The 17,257-nt window shown below is 38.1% G+C and overlaps 1 protein-coding gene across 1 annotated transcript; it reads left to right on the top strand.

The window, feature by feature from the left end:
• Positions 1 to 1,799: 1,799 nt before the first annotated feature.
• Positions 1,800 to 16,563, top strand: LOC103702231 (putative LRR receptor-like serine/threonine-protein kinase At1g56130). Its single transcript, XM_088717261.1, has 24 exons — positions 1,800 to 2,060; positions 2,623 to 2,806; positions 4,853 to 4,924; positions 5,411 to 5,482; positions 5,584 to 5,655; positions 6,073 to 6,144; positions 6,245 to 6,316; positions 6,396 to 6,461; positions 6,925 to 6,996; positions 7,224 to 7,295; positions 7,390 to 7,461; positions 7,601 to 7,672; positions 7,814 to 7,879; positions 8,153 to 8,218; positions 9,938 to 9,982; positions 10,079 to 10,143; positions 10,224 to 10,603; positions 11,784 to 11,985; positions 12,068 to 12,226; positions 12,321 to 12,439; positions 14,681 to 14,891; positions 15,036 to 15,267; positions 15,436 to 15,586; positions 16,094 to 16,563. Exons 1-24 carry the CDS (start codon positions 1,940 to 1,942, stop codon positions 16,409 to 16,411), a joined length of 3,033 nt encoding a protein of 1,010 aa, XP_088573387.1. The 5' UTR covers positions 1,800 to 1,939; the 3' UTR covers positions 16,412 to 16,563.
• The last annotated feature ends 694 nt before the right edge of the window (positions 16,564 to 17,257 follow it).

Here is a 17,257-nt window from a genome sequence, read left to right as displayed (position 1 = left end):
TTTTCATCAGAGGAGAAAAAAAAAATTTCTTGTAACTACATTATTAGAATGGTGGTCATCTATAATATTGGCAGCAATTAAAAAAAAACTAACCTATGCGACAAAAAATCAATTCCTTCAAATTTCTCTTGGCAAGAATACTCCCTTCATATTGATTGGTTTGTTCATGTGCTTTTCATATGTCATTGTTGACTTCATCGGTCTATTCTTTTGGTAGGGATGTTCTCTTCGTATTTTAATGCTAGGCATTTCATGTGTTTTCATATGACGTTATTGATTGGCATACTTTCTCATGAGTTTGCTCAAAAAAAAAATCATAATTTGTCATGACCAATATATACTTAACAACTAGAATAAATAAGCCGTGGATGCATCAAGGTCTAGTACCCAAAAAGAAAAAGAAAAAAGATTGGCATCAGCTGGAAAATGTAACACTCTTCTCAGAAAAAGGTGGAAATTATACTTAGCACACTAATAGGAATGTTTGAATTGATTTAGATAATAAAGATAATTCAATGATTTATTCCGTAATGCCCACGTTTGGTTGGGGGCGATGCACTAATCTTTTAAGAAGGGAAGGCATTACCTTCCTACCTCTAGTACTTTTCTAGATGGATGTCCGACTACTTGTTCATTTTGGAAGTTGGAATATTTATTTTAAAGCTTTGGCCGAAGAAAAAACGTTACCTGACATGACATGTCCACCCTCTATTTGGCCCGCATCCCCAACACTAAATAATAATGAGTTGAAAAAAATTATCACATGAATAGTAATGAAAAGGAAAAATTTATCAGCCAAATAACCTTCCACATGATATATTTTCATAAATTATTTAATCACATCAAAACATATCTCACAAGTCAGTCACTACCTCAAGTTGCACACGCGAATAATCCGAAAAATCCATCACCAAAAAAATTGTTGGAAAAACCATGCGTCAAGCAAAAATAGAAATATGCCGCACAACTAATAAATTTTAGTCCGGATAATACACCTAGTTGTCACTTAGGACAAGAGATAGGTCCTGCTTCTTGAGTTTTCTCATGACTCATCGGTATCAGAAGCTGCAGCTATCTTCGATGCTATAAATCTCTCAGTCAATACTACTTAATCTTTCATCAAGCCACTTGAAAATGAAGTATCCTCAAAAACACGGCTTGAGATCATTATCGGAGAAAAGTATAGGGAAAACAAAGGCATATGATAAGGCATTTCAAAGTATCTCATGAAGAGTGTCCTAAGAAGTATCTCACGAAGTCAATTATGCTTCCAAAACATGTTTCATGTCTGTTCCTATTTCATGATGAATCCTGTTCCAAAATGGTTGGAGGGAATTGATCACCTCGTGCCAGAGTTTTGAACATCTTCTCTTAGGCTTCTACCATGCAGATAGCATGATTTTCTTGTAATAATTCCTATGCACTTTTTTTCTCCTTGGACCGGGTCGTTCTTGAGATATCCTCATCCCCATTTGGTTAGAACGGATTGGTTTATAAGCATTTGGTTCGAAGGGATTGGTTTCTAAGATATAAAATCTTTGACTCCGAGTCTAGTAGATTGAGATGGCAGCCAAGTTGGTTGATTGATAAGCACTTGTCCATTGACTCACATATCTGCTGAGAATCTTGCCCGTAGCACAAGGGAACTCAGATGTAACTGAAGAAGGGAACTAAAAAGAAAGGGACGTCGTTACACAAATGCGAACATCAAGACTTTATCTTGCCCGTAGCAAACTCCACGTAAATTGAAGCAGACGCTGCGATGATGTAAGCAAGCAATAACCCCCTCTTCTCTCCCCACCGCTTCTCCCCCCTCTCTCTCTCGCTCTCTCAACCTTTATAAATTGAAGAGGATGCTACCAAGACAAATTAAGGAGCCAAGAATCCTCCAAGCATTTTAATTTTGCCACTCCTCTGGGAAACCCCGAGAGAGAGAGAGATGGTAATGGTGCCAAAGAAAGCTTCAGTCTTTTATTTACCAGCTTTTGTTCTTAGCATTCTTTATCTCTTCCTCCTTGTTGAGAGATCCAGAGCTAAAGCTACAACCGTCCCATCCGAAGGTATGCATGCCAACTCAAAGAAATTAAACTGCAAGAACCATCGAACACTTCTCTTTTTTTTTAGATCAAAAACGATCTAACACTTCTCAAGTAGAAAAAAAGGATTTCTTGTCTTTATTCTCCATTGTTAGTAGAGAAAAAAATTCTTTGAGTAGAGAAAAAAATTCTTTGAGTAGAGAAAAAAAAACGCTTGAGATTGCAAGAGAATTTCTTATTATTCTTTTTTTTGGTACACGAATATCTTGTTATTCTTTGGTAGATAATTTCATATTCTTATTTATATATATTGTTCCGTGTCAAGATTTTCATTGGTAAAATATTTGCCTTTCTAAACCGACGTGGCGTTTCGCGAATCTCCGACCGCAGTGAACTTAACCAATTACTTTGTGCCAAATTCGATCGTTAAAAAAACGCGTGCAAAGGGAAATCTAAAGTAGAGAAGCAAATAGTTTTGCTCGACCTATTTCGCTGGTTCATGGGAAAAACGGTGTTCCGAAGATCAGATGGTGTACGTGCGTCGTTGCTGATGTGGATTTTGTTTTTTTTTTTTGTGGCGTTGCAGTCGAGGCGTTGAACACGATACTGGGAAGGTGGGGGCAGAAGGCGTCGGGGAAATGGAACATCAGCGGTGAGCCATGCAGCGGCGCTGCCATCGACTCCACCGATTTGTACGCCTCTGACTTCAAACCGGCGGTCAAATGTAACTGCAGCTACAACAATAAGACCACCTGCCACATCACCAAGCTGTATGCCCAAACATCTCTCTCTTTAGGAACCTAAGTTAGTTCAGCAAATTTGTCTAAACAAGTGTGTTGGATGTGTGTGTGTGTGTATATATATATATAATGTATTATGTTTTAGACTTTTATCAAATGTGTGCCCTATTTACTTATTTAGTGTATCATCCAAGACTAAAATTTTCTGGATATCCTAAAATATGTGTCATTTTTAAGGAAATTAATCTGGTTTTTTTCTTGCAAAATCAATAATTAGGATTTTTATACAAAATATCCTTGAAGAATTTTCTTTTGAATAAGATAAAATAGTCCTTGCAATTATTCTGTGGTTGCTTATGCTGTCTTCATAATTTCAATGAGTGGTCTATTCCATGCATTCGAAAGAAAAAAAAAACTACCAGCTTTTGGAAGAATTTGGAACAAAATCAAGAATATTCCTTACTCTCTTCTTATTGTTTGATTTTTATTGGGGTGCTTATTATTTATCCTTTATCTTTTTCTAACTGATCTTGTTCTCTATTCCAAGATGTAAATTCTTTTATCTTTATTAATAAAAGCTGGGTGGCTTCTTCTAGCCTCCCTTTATCATCAAAAAAAAGGTTCTTTATAAAAAAAAAAACTCATTCTCATAAATAAAGATAATAATACAGCAATATGCTTTAGGATTATAACTTAAGCTATGATCAGCCCAAGATATTTGAATAAAAGAATTCATGATATTAGTTGAGAGTTGGATGAGAGGGACTATTCTAGGACTTCTATCCCATTAGTAACAAATAAGATTCTATTTTACTTTTTTATTAGAAAAAATGAATTATGTTGGAAAGATCAAAATGCCTCGGGTCATCTTCATCGGCAACATGATGAGTGGGGTTTGAGTTGGGTTATATTGGAGTAAAGTGTGGGCAAGTGTATACTAGTGTTGGTTAAAGTCAAGCTGAATTGAGAGCACTTCTGATCCTTCAAGCCTGACACTTCATACATAAGGGCTTGCTGTTTGCTAGGTAAATATTCTCATCTTTTTTTTAGGTGGGTAAGTTATTTTTCATTGACCAATTAACCTATATTCTCATCTTTTTTTTAGGTGGGTAAGTTATTTTTTCATAGGTCGTAATTGCTCAATGAAATAGGAGGACAGTCTTAACCACTTAGGAGGTGAGTCAATCATTTTTCCATTAGCCGGTAAAATAATTTTTTTGTTTTATTCCTAAAATACCCCAAACCCTATAATATATTATAAATAATATATATAATATAATATAATATTATTGAATATAATAATATTTATATAATAAAGAATATTACGAAAAATATGGATAGATCTTAGCAACTTATCTAGAAAAGTAGTAACGCAAAAAAATATGAGTAACAGACTTTGAATCTACTTTCCAATGCATAAAATAATATAGGTAAATTATTTTCTTATCTAAATGTTGCCTGAGAAATGCTTATCCAGAAAAATATAGATTTCTAAGTTCAGTCTTTTACCCTTTAAAGAAGAATGGGCCTGAAATGTTACTGTTTGTCAACCAATATTCAACAATGGACCTCTTCTATGTAGAGGAGGATATGAAGGTTTGGACAAAAGAGTGTAGTGTGGTATGCCATACCGTACCAAACTGAACGGTTCGTGGCATATAGTATAGTACCGGTATACGTTACAGGAGGTGTACTGATACTTGGAAGTTGGTACACTAAACCGGCTTCCATACTAAGCATACCGACACAGTGATAGAGTGGCACCGGTATGGGGCCTGGTACCGAGATGACGTACCTTGGTATGACTATTGAACTATTGCCCAATTAACATCTTATCTTCTTCCCATAAAGATAGCTGATAGTGAATCAATAAGTAATCTAATTGACTTCTGTAGAGCTGCTACATTTAACTAGTTTGCCTAAAAAAATCTGGAAAATTAGCATCTAGATTTGTCAAGGACTCTTGTTTAAGATGTACTAGGGAGCAAAACTGCTTCATTCTCCAAATTAACAGTTTGCTTTGTTTTTGCTATAACACTCTTTTATGCTTATTTTTGTTAACATGTTTGTATGCAGGCAAGTAGATACCATCGATGTGGTAGGCACAATCCCGGAGGAGCTGCAAAACTTGACGTACCTTAACTATTTGTATGGCCACTCACTATCTCAAACTTCCAATCAAATTAAAGGGATGATTTTTTTAAGAAATGCTAGATCCACAAGTTGGTGTGGGTAAAAGTTGTAACATGAACATCTAATTATTTCTCGAATAGCATGTACATTAGTTGTGCTAGTTACATTCAGAAGGTCTATGACATCATCAATTTGGTGGGGACCTTACAGAAAAATCAGGGACATGCTAGGTGTGCATCTTATGTATATGACTTGACTTGCGTCTATGAAAGTGTTTAGATCTGGCATTCCTCAAGTGCCCTTACATGTTAAATGAATCTGACACTATATGCTAGTGTCAAATCAAATTTTAAGTGAGAAAATGTTAAGACTCTATTCAGATGATCTACTGCTACACCACAGTGAGAACAAGAAAATGAAATACCTGAGGAACCATAAGAAAATATTTAGTTGGCATTTGTGTCATTTCTAGCGATTTTGATAAGATGACAATTTTTGCAGGAATTTGTATCGGAACTACTTGACTGGTACGTTACCAGCATTTATTGGGAATTTGACCGAGTTGCAATACTTGTACGATCAGTGACAAGCTCATTTGAAGTAGTGATTTCTTAAAGCATCTATGCTTTCTATGTTGTCCTCACCATACCTAGTTTCCATTTCTTCACCACCAGGATTGTCGATACAAATGCATTATCAGGGACTATTCCAAAGGAGCTTGGAAAGCTTCAAAAGCTCATCCATTTGTAAGAAACAAGCAACAAATTATTCATGCTTTTATCGTTCAATTTATACCGGTCAGATATATAGCAAGTTACTAATATAACACTCAGTCTTAATAATTTTGTTCCATGTAGATCTTTTCTTTGTTGGTTGAGATGTCTGAACATTGTGTTTCCAGCTACTCCTAGACGATGAGATAGAACAACATGTTTCATGTAATATCTGTAAGAAGAATATCAATAGGCAAAACAGGTTATGGACAATTTTTGAAGAGATATTCTTCTTCTTCTTGAGAAATATGGTACTGCAGTAAACCATATTTCATGATATGAAAAGCAGGGAAGCCAATGGTGTACTGCAGTGTTTCATGATATTAAATTGTTTTGGCATGAAAATGATGACAAAGAACAAGGCATTTGATTTTGCGTAAACTTCTGCAGGGCCATAGGTACCAACAACTTCAGTGGTTCGGTCCCCTCTGAGCTCGGGAACTTGAACAATCTCCAGGGATTGTTAGCTTCTGATTACCTTTAAGCACCATGTTTTATGTTTGTAAATGGAAAACTATTAACATGGGCCTTATGATTTATGGCTTTATGCTTTCTTGAACAGGTTCATAGAGAGTTGTGGACTAGGTGGTGAGTTCCCATCGACTGTATCAAGTCTCAAGAACTTGCAGACTTTGTAAGTCCCATATACTATGTGTGCAAAAATTGGCTATACAAATTCAAATTGGCCTCCGCTAATTTTGTTGCAATTTCAGGTGGGCATCGGACAATAATTTCACAGGCAAAATACCGGACTTCAGCAAGACAAGCTTAACCACTTTGTAAGATTAAGAAATGATATTTCGTTGGATGCCCTTGGAATCTGATATCAATTTGTTTCATTTGATGTCTATATCATATTTCTTGTGATGTTGCCTATGACAGTATCGATAAATTCATCAATATATATGTACTTCAACTAGGTTATTGTTGAGAGCAAGGTTCACCTATGCTTGTATGCAAAGGTGAGCCGAAAATGAGCTGAAAGATTCTATTAAATAACAAATGGCATATTACATATTTAGATGTATTGTTAAATTGCAAAAGGGGTCATGTGAAAGACTTCTTATGATTCATTGGTGAAAAAAAGCAACAAAATATTGTCACATATTACACTTCGCATTTGTAGTTAAGTTTTTGATTTTTTGGAAGCTGCAGGAAGTAACATTGCCTATGAAACATATCATTATCTGGATATGCAATGAATTTTCCTTTTAGCCACTAATTCTTGAATCTTCATTATAGGAGGATGCAAGGCAACTCTTTTGACGGCCCGATCCCTTCAAGTTTTTCTAGTCTCACGAATTTGACAGACTTGTAAGTTTTTTCATCTATTTCTAGTTCTGTTTGCTCTCAGCAATATATTAGATTAATTTGCGAGCCATAGTATAAGCTGATGTGATGTCTTAGTAGCATCACTGTGAAAATGCTTTCGAATGATGCCAACAACATATAGTCATTAGACATTGACCGACTTGATATGCATCCACACCTTTGTTGAAACATGCTCACTTCATTCATGATCTATATATGTGGCAATGCAGACGGCTAGGTGACATATCAAATGGAAGCTCAACTTTAGCATTTATCAGTAATTTAACATCCTTAACCACCTTGTAAGTTCATGCATCTCAACTGCACAATTTGCTATCATGTTTCATTTCGTTCTACGCCATTCTGTCAGTTAACATCATCATATAATGTTTACAGAGTCTTGAGGAATAGCAGGATATCTGATTCTATTTCACTGGACTTTTCCCGCTACACTAGTCTAGAGAAATTGTAAGTCAGCTACAGTCACTTGTTATTCATATTGATGACTCGTGTTAAATTGACGGTATCTTCTATATATGAGTTCATATAATTCAGTCTGTGTGCTAATAACAAATCTATTTGTTCTTTTCTAAATTTACTTCTATAGGGATCTGAGCTTTAACAATTTAACAGGCCAACTTCCTCAATCTCTCTTCAATTTGAGTTCGCTCAGCTACTTGTAAGAAAAATAGATGTCTTCATTTAAAAATTATATACATACACTTTTTCCTTTAAAAATGCCTACCCTATGGAGTTTTTTCCTTGTTCATTACTTAACAAAAAAAGTGCTGTTTTATTCTTTTAATGTCTTCTCTTGCAGATTTCTTGGGAACAATAGCCTCTCTGGTAGCTTGCCTGCCAGCAAAAGCACCTCACTTCTTAATGTGTATGTTCATCTAATTCTTCTTAATTTACATACAAATCTGCTTATAACAAAATCTTTCAATCCTTCTTGTCCTATTTCAGATCCTTTTCTTCCATTTAAATTGTTTATGATATTATGTACACAAGAATGTTCATCTAATTGAATTCTTTAAGCATATTATTTTATGATTCCTTCAATAATTTGGACTAATGTCACTTGATGACTTTACAATAAGCTTTCTTTTCTTTTTGCTGTTTGCATGCTGTTGATGACAAATTGTGTCTTTCCTTGCAGAGACCTATCATATAATCAACTATCAGGAAGCTTTCCTTCTTGGGTTATCGAAGCAAGTTTGAAACTGTATGTTGGAAAAGCAGAAAACCTCTCTATTTTACTATCTAGTCATAATACAACGTTTAGAAGTATCAATTACAGCTTAATCCTTCTTGAAGGACCAGGATACTTTCTATTTCTATACATGGTATCTGATATGGCTAAATGGCAGAGTAATACTTTATGTATTTGCTTGCAAAATAAACTTAGAACTATATTTATGAAAGATGGATGATTTGTTCATGCATGATTTGTTTTATGACCTATTTTAATATGCTATACTATGAAATGCTTTATTTTATAATATCTGTTATTTTCTAAAATGATGTATTGATATGGAAAAACTTATGGCTGATTTGTTAAGGTAATGTAAGCTTTACTTGCTGAGCCATGTCGCTCATAAATCTCTATTTTTATTTTTTTCTCTCCAGATGAATAGGATCAGTAGGGACAAAGGATGGTCCAGGCTTAGAGTTCGCGCTAGCAAGCTTGACAATTTTGTAGAAGAATTTTAGTATTTTAAATTGACTATAAATTTGTAGTTAATGATTTTCTAAATATTGAGGATTATGGATTTGGTATTTATGTTTGGAATTAGAAGCATTGAACCAGTATTGGTTGCATTTAATGGATAATAAAATTAGATTCCTATTTATTCTATTATATTTGAGATAGAATTGAAAGCTAAATATAGTGTTGGCTTCGTGTTATCATGGGCTATAACTCTCGGTAGCATGTCATGCTCCGGATCTGGGGCGTGATAAAGTGTAGATCTAAATTTAGCTCCATATGGGTGACCTCACAATAAACAATTCAATTGTAGAACGATAACTTCAGATCATCAAGATCATTCTTCTATAATTAGAAACAGCTTTATTCTAATCTAGACCACATAGGATGCCAAAATACCCCATCTAGGTGATACCTACCACACTGGTGCGAGTTGTAGTTTGGAGAGGCAATAGAAAGGAGAAGTTGGAGGGTAAGGATGTCTGTCAACCCCCTAAATTCTTCTAAATTTGGAACATCCAAATCCATTTAAAATAGTGATTTCTGTTGGTCCAAAAATCTCGCAATTGTGAGCACCATGATCTCAAAAAATTCCTTCAATATTTCTTTCTTGGTTCAAACTATACATACATAGCTAGACTTAGCTATACTCAAGTGGATCTCCACTAAGATCCAATCATGTCTAATTTGACATCAATGATCAGAGCCATTGAATGTGATCACAACCATATTACATAATTTTTGGATTTAAAGTAGTTTCGAGGTAGTAGGTCACAACCAACTGTTCAGATTATCAATGTTGAATCCCCATATTCAATATGGACCTGCCCAAATCTGAATGGAGATCTATTCAAGTAAAACCAAGTTCAGCTGAAAATATACACGTACATATATATATACATACGTATATATGCACACATAGATACACATGTATGTATGTATGTATGTATATGCATATGTGTGTGTATGTATCTGTGAGTGCGCGTGTGCGCGCGCGCACATGTCTGGGTGTGTGTGCATGTGTACATACATACATACTCTTGCTTCAGCAGCGGGGACAAGGCATTTAACTAAAATTATTTCATGATCACTTAGGTAGTAGCGGAGACATGATTTCATTTTTAGAAATCATACTCTTGCGTGTGTGCACTACCTCCTTTCCTGTTTTTTAGAATATGATTTCTTCCACATGTCGTAGTACCACTGATTGTGAACTCCCTTTGTTGTATCGTACAGGAACTTGGTGGCCAACAACTTTGTGGTTGATAGTTCTAATAGCAGGTACCTACCACTGATAAAATAACCATGCATTAGAACTTCTGCAGCACTATATCTTTTGTCTTCTGAAGTGTTGCCATTGCATTGTTATGTCTACAGTGTTTTGCCTTCAGGATTGAATTGTCTTCAGCGAGATATACCTTGCAATCGTGGATCACCAATTTGTAAGTTGCTCTTATTATATTGCTATTTTATCATTAGTTGCTTCCTAAAAATAATTATTTTTTCATCCACTGGTTTGCAGATTCTTCCTTTGCTATAACGTGTGGTGGTTATAATACCATAACATCCTCTGATGGAACTGTGTATGAAAGAGACAGAAACCCTCTCACAGCGGCATCTTATTACGTAACAGACTCAAACAAATGGGCAGTTAGCAGTGTTGGAGCTTTTATGGACGCCTCAAATGATAATGATATACTGGACGGTGCATTTCAGTTCTCAAGCACTCTAGAACCAGAGCTGTACCAGACTGCTAGGCTATCTCCATCATCATTAAGATACTATGGTCTTGGGCTTGAGAATGGAAATTACACTATAAAGTTGAATTTTGCCGAGACTCAAATCCTCAATCCACCTACTTGGAAAAGTGTTGGGAAGAGAGTTTTTGATATCTATATACAGGTAAGTGTGCTCAAATCTTTTGTGTTTCAAATATACACTAATAAAGAGATCATATCAGCATGATTTAAATAATGAAAGAAACAATAATAATAGACTTCTTAGGCGCAACTGTTTAACATTGTAGTATGGTGTCCTGGAACTCATCAAAACTTAGGAATAGTGATCTTTCTAAACATTTGTCTTCATAGATGGATGATTCATCTGTTCAGCAACCCCAGGGTAAAAAACAGAAGTAATGTATGTGTCATTAATTTAGGAAGCATGGGTATTTCTACAAATATCATTTCAATATATTAGATTAAACTTTTTGATTGTTAAATTACTTACCTTTTATTAGTTGTAATCAAGGTCCACCGTAGCAGTACCGGTAGAAGTAATGGTCGCCTACCGGACCGGTACGGTTCCGGTTCGTACCAAAATCGGGCGGTACGAACTGGCCAGCTCTTCCCCATTGGAGCCGGAAAAGAAGAAGAGAACGAGAGAGAGCATGGGGAAGAGAGGGAGGGAGGAAACCTGTGGCCACCATCGGAGAGCCGCGGACGGGTGAAGGAGGCTGGGTGGGGCGGCGGAGCCCGCGGAGGGGGGACCTGCAGGGGCGCGTCAGAGGCCGAGGCCGCGTCCCCTGAAACGCGGCCTCGGCGGAGGCTGAGGCCATCCCTCCGCAGGTCCCCCCACCCCCCGGCCTCCGCCGTCCCTCCGCGGCTCTCCTGATGGTGGCCACAGGTCTTCTTTCTCCCTCTCTTCCCCGTGCTCTGATCTCTCCTTCTCTTCGTCTTCTTCATCTCCGGCATGGAACCGGCCCAGACCGGTTTCCACGGCGCTGCCGTACCGGTAGCTGACCGGACCGGTTCGTACTGGCCGGTTTGGCATACCATGGCTATAATGGTTTGCTTGAGATCAAACAAAGGCTCCTTGAAGCATGGCTTATAAGTCAAATTCAAGTACATGAATGATCGAAAAAAGTATTAGCTAAACTGGTAGATTGGTTAAGCAAAGTTGGAGTTTTCTCCATCATCAGTGCAGCATTTTATAGCATTACTTAGTTCCCAGTGACCTACGAAGTAGACATACTTAAACTATCATAAAAATCAATGTTTATCATCTCGATATTTGCCTTCTCTGTCTTGCGAATGGTTACCGGAATTAATATCTGAGTTTGTGAAATTTTCTTTTATTTCAGGGTATTCTAAAAGAGAAGGACTTTGATATTAGAAAGGAAGCTGGGGAGAGATCCCTTAGAGCCGTCGTGAAAGAGTTCACCGCACCAGTGACAAATAACTTTCTAGAAATCCATTTCTTTTGGTCCGGAAAGGGTACATGCTGTGTGCCAACTCAAGGCTACTATGGCTCATCCATATCGGCTATTAGCGTATATCCTTTCGGTATTACAAACACTCAAATTTAACAATTAATTATTAGTAAAAATGTGCATGTCAGCTTCTTAATTCTGAATTTACTGTCCAGACTTCACCCCTACTGTTAGTAATAAACCACCATCTACAAATAAGAGGACAGGTCTGGTCGTTGGCATTGCAGCTGGTGCTATGGCTTTAGTCCTATTTACTCTTCTTGCCATGCTAATATATAGACACAGCAGAACATTAGGCATGGATGATGATGAAGGTGCAACTTCTTTTAATAGTCTTCAGAGATATATTGACTAATACTAGAAGTGAACTGAAGATGGTTATAACTTGTTTTTGCCTTTATAATGCAGATCTGCTAGAAATTATTGCCAGACCAGACACTTTCACCTATATGGAACTGAAAACTGCTACAGAAAATTTCAGTCCCACTAGTAAGCTAGGAGAGGGAGGATTTGGTCCTGTGTTTATGGTGAGTAATATTTCATGACATCTTTCTGTTTTCATCTTTTTTTCCTTTTTTTTTCCTTTTAAAGAATATTGATGATAGTGCCACAACTCATATCAAAAAAATAATGCAAGAATTACCTATCAGACACTAAGAGACACTTTCTGATGTTTGAACAAAAGAAGGGTACAACCTATAACGAACCAGGACATTATCCAAGTGGACATTGAAAAAAGCTAGCCGGAAGTTATTATTTGAGATTTTTTGTCCTACTTATGTACCCAAGATCTCACTAAGACACGACTAATACAGAACTAAATTCAAGCCAACATGGAACCTCATATACTCTTCCTATTTAAACCTTGATATTTAAGACTTGATATCTTCACCAAGGGAGGGCCCAAGGTGTTAGCAATCCAGACCTAAGACAAGAACGGGATAATTAAATAAATGATTACCACGGAGGATATTCGAACTCGTGACCTCTAACCAACCTGAGCTTTGATATCATGTTGAGTTAACTAATTGACCCTAAATGCTTACTCTGATGGTAGGATGGGCTCATGTGTATTTAGGGCCACCTAAAGTCATTTGCCTACCCAATGTTGGACTATCCCATTCTCCAACATTTGGGCCTGCAATGCAATAACCTCTAGTCGCTCAGGGGCCACAGGCTTAGTCGGCTTTGATACCATTTGTAAAGACCGACGATTTCACCCAAAAAAACTAACTAGGAATTGTCAATTAAAATCTTTGGCCCTATTTAAGTATCCTAAATCTTCCCAATATATAAAGGATGTAGGACTAAACACTTTACAAACCAATATGTGTCCATGACTCCATGTCAATGTACATATAATGCATGTCAAATAGCATTTTTTGTTTTGCCTGGTAGAAATATGTGTAGTGATAGGGTCATGGCCGTCCACTTTCAAACTCAAAGAGATGATATCTAGTTATCTACATAATCAACTATCCATGTATCCAAGGTATTCCGAACCACTACAAAATCAACTATCCACTATCCAAGGTATTTCGAACTAGTACCGGTAGGTGTACCGGTGGCCTACCGGACCGGTTCATCATTCTCGGTACCGTTTCAGTACCGGGCCCGTACCGAGAGCCCCAGTCGATGCCGGAGAAGACGAGATGAAAGAGAGAGGGAGCGGGGGAGGAAGGGAGAAGGAGAGGCCTCCGCCGGTGGGACGGCGGAGCTTGCGGGGTGGGGGGTGGCGTAGGCCGTGGCTGCATCCCCTGTTTCTCGCCCGCAACGTCCGCCGCCCCCCTGCAGGCTCCACTGGCCCCCTGAGGCCCTCCGCGCGCGGCGGAGGCCTCTCTTTCTCCCTCCCTCTCCTGCTCGCTCTCTCCTTCTCTTCTTCTTCTCCGACTCCGGCTGGGTTCTCTCGGTACAGGCCCTATACTGCTTTTCACTGTGGAACCGGACCGATCCGGTATGGGTTGAACTGGCCGGTACGGGCCAATTCAGCATACCATACATGTATCCATAATTTGGAATATGATGAGTAAAAATCCATAAACTAGAAAATAAGTCTGGAAAAAAGGTCTAGTGCCAAGTTGCCAATAGCTGTAATCTCGGCTGGTAGGCATGCCAACTTTCCATAGGGGAAGTACCATATTCAATCTTCGATGGTGGCAGACAACCACCAAATTGCTCAATATTTATATACTAAGCCTAACATAAGTATGCATGTAAATGAGCATCAGAATTTTACATGTATACCTTGGCAAGATCCATGTCTCCTAATCAATAGATTATCATGCGAAGCACCTAGCATCAATGAGATTTTTAAGTTAGTAACTTCATGAATCCTTCTATATTGAAGCAGATATCATTCCTTAATGAAATGAACTTATCAAGCTTATTCCTTATTGGAATGAACTTATTAGGCTTTTTGTATCTTTTAGTTTCCAAAAAGCTTCTCAAAATTGTATTGCTGCACCTTTGAAGTAATAAATGGGTTTGTTTGAGACCTCTTGTTTCTAAAACAGTGATGTCATTGACCGGTACATTAATACTAAATTGACGAAACATTACCATGACCATTGAGCAGAGATAAGTTAGTTGAAGCACAATACAGTTGCAACATTATACCTTATATTTTTCGTCAAAAAATTATCATGGCCTGAAACTGGGCGGCATGAAGGAAAAGAATTCATATAGCCGACCACAACTAGTGGGAGGTTAAGGCTTAGTTGAGTTGAGTGGAGGAATTTTTCCTCAAAAAATTATATAATATTTTGCAGGGTAAACTTTCCGATGGAAGAATTGTGGCGGTGAAGCAATTATTGGTAGCATCTCACCACGGAAAGCGCCAATTCATGACGGAAATTGCAACTATATCTGTAGTGCAGCACCGAAACCTTGTGAAGTTGTATGGTTGCTGCATCGAGAGAGGCAAGCGGCTCCTGGTCTATGAATACTTAGAAAACAAGAGCCTGGATCAGGCACTCTTTGGTACAATTTAGTAGACACACTCAAAATTCGTCTATCTTTCAGATATAGAGTTCTTAAACTATTCAGGCAATAAGGTGCACAATCTTTATTAACAAGGCACTGCAGACCCATTAAGTCAAGCATTTGATTGTTGATGCATTACAGGTGACAACAACTTGCACCTTGATTGGCCCACTCGCTTCGAAGTATGTTTGGGTACAGCAAGAGGTCTAGCATATCTTCATGAGGAGTCAAGCGTTCGAATTGTACATAGAGATGTCAAAGCCAGCAATATTCTGCTTGATGCCGATCTCAACCCAAAAATATCAGATTTTGGTCTCGCAAAGCTTTATGATGATAAGATGACTCATATTAGCACAAGAGTTGCTGGTACAATGTAAGGATGCCCGCGTCAGTAATGCTTAAATTGCTGGATTTCATCCGCATTCACTTGCTATCTATTGATCGCTATCTACTTAAATTAAGTCTACTGACAGAACATTCTATTTCGATATCATTTGTAACATGATTCGTTACTAAGGAGACTATTTTTACTCTTTTTAAGTGGTTATCTTGCACCGGAGTATGCAATGAGAGGGCATCTCACAGAAAAAGCCGATGTCTTTGGATTTGGAGTCGTAGCTTTGGAGGTTCTCGCTGGAAGGCCTAATTCAGATCAGAGTCTTGAAGCAGAGAAAGTTTATCTCCTTGAATGGGTAGGTTGACAATTTTAAGTTACTTGCAAATCATATCAACTGCAGTCATGTTACTTTCAGGGTGATCTGTAGGTCTGTTCTTCTACCCTGTAGTTCCCATATCACTCCAATGATCATATATAGTCAGGTTGCAGTCTAAATTAAATAATTCTCAGTTACTTGCAAATCATATCAACTGCAGTCATGTTACTTTCAGGGTGATCTGTAGGTCTGTTCTTCTACCCTGTCATTCCCATATCGCTCCATCAATGATCATATATAGTTAGTTTGCAATCTAAATTAAATAATTCTCAGTTTGCTTAGCACTAATGACTTGGTATTGCTCCATGTAATTCTTGACATCAATCTGTTTTTAGCCGAAGTACCATTACAATCTAAATTTTTACTTGGTATTGTTTAACTTTGTGCATGGTGATAAATCATTCTCATCTGTACATGTAAAAGATCAAATGACACCATGCATGAATCGATATCGTCATATAATTCTTATCAATCTCTTTTCCATAGGCTTGGAATTTACGGTCGAACAGGCGCGAGCTGGAGATGGTGGATCCATGGTTATCATCATTCAATGAAGAAGAGGCCATCCGCATGATCAATGTAGCTCTTCTGTGCACTCAAGCATCGCCGATGCTACGCCCGCCCATGTCAAGGGTGGTGGCCATGCTGGCAGGTGATATTGAGGTCTGTGAAGTCACAACAAGGCCTGGTTATTTGACAGACTGGCAGTTCGACGATATCCGCAACAATTTTGCAAGCAGTGGCTTTTCAAGGCACTCAAACATAACAATTTTGTCGGATGAGATCATAAGTGAAGGAAGGTAGCAGCCGTTTGGAAATAAATTCCACTAGCCCACTTTTCATACTGCAATCATACATTACTATTATATCTTGTAAATACAGAAATCTAAAATACCACTGAATCCCTGTAGTTGAGGTTTTCTGATCTCTATTGCATTATTTCTTTCCTTTTTTTCCTTTTCTTTTTCTGTTTGCATTATAAGAGAGATATTTTTGTGAATTATTCTCATCCTGATATATGATGATCTTGTTGGGCCTGGTCCACTTGACCGGCCTGGTCTCTTGGCCCAAATAAAATGCAAAAGAAATAAATAAAGAGACTGGCACATGCCGCGCATGTGCCTGGAGAGGAAGAGGACTCTCCATGAGAGTCTTCTCCCTTCCGATCTCGCCAGATGGAATCCGACTCCCAGTTAGATTTTTATCGCGGCCGAGTCTATTTAGAGGCATCTCTCTCACCCTATTGGAGTTGCAGCCATGATCGGAGCTCACCATCGGCAAGATCCATTCTGGTTGTTTTGATTTTCCATTGAGATCTCTAGGTGAGTTGCCGTCAATTTCCTCACTGGAGTTGAGGTAACTTCTTCATTTCTTTTCCGACCCCATGACCACCATTGACAACCCAATGAGAGCCTTCGGCCACCGGATTTAGCCATGAGAGGTTCCTCTGTTTTGATTTTTTCTTGCCATGTTTCAGTGTTCTTTTGTCGTGATTCCGCCTCCGCTGGCCACTGGTATGGCCAGGGTTGTGGCCGCCGTTGAGTGGGGGCCGGGCCACCATGGCTTCCACCCCTTCGACCTGTGAGGGAGAAGGGAGAAGAAGATGGTGGATCGTGAAGAGAGGAGAGTTTCTCTCTCTTCTTCCCTCTT

This window comes from Phoenix dactylifera, chromosome 1, assembly GCF_051530095.1.
Source record: "Phoenix dactylifera cultivar Ajwa chromosome 1, Ajwa_hap1_PhDact_Kaust_v1.1, whole genome shotgun sequence".
NCBI lineage: Eukaryota > Viridiplantae > Streptophyta > Magnoliopsida > Arecales > Arecaceae > Phoenix > Phoenix dactylifera.
Note: the sequence above shows the minus strand (reverse complement) of the source record. Positions and strands in the feature narration are given on the sequence as shown.

Coding starts and splice junctions, on each gene's coding strand:
- LOC103702231 (XM_088717261.1), top strand. CDS start 1,940: ATGGTAATGGTGCCAAAGAAAGCTTCAGTCTTTTATTTACCAGCTTTT. Junction 8,219..9,937: donor ATCGAAGCAAGTTTGAAACT/GTATGTTGGAAA, acceptor TGTATCGTACAG/GAACTTGGTGGCCAACAACT. Junction 11,986..12,067: donor TATTAGCGTATATCCTTTCG/GTATTACAAACA, acceptor TTTACTGTCCAG/ACTTCACCCCTACTGTTAGT.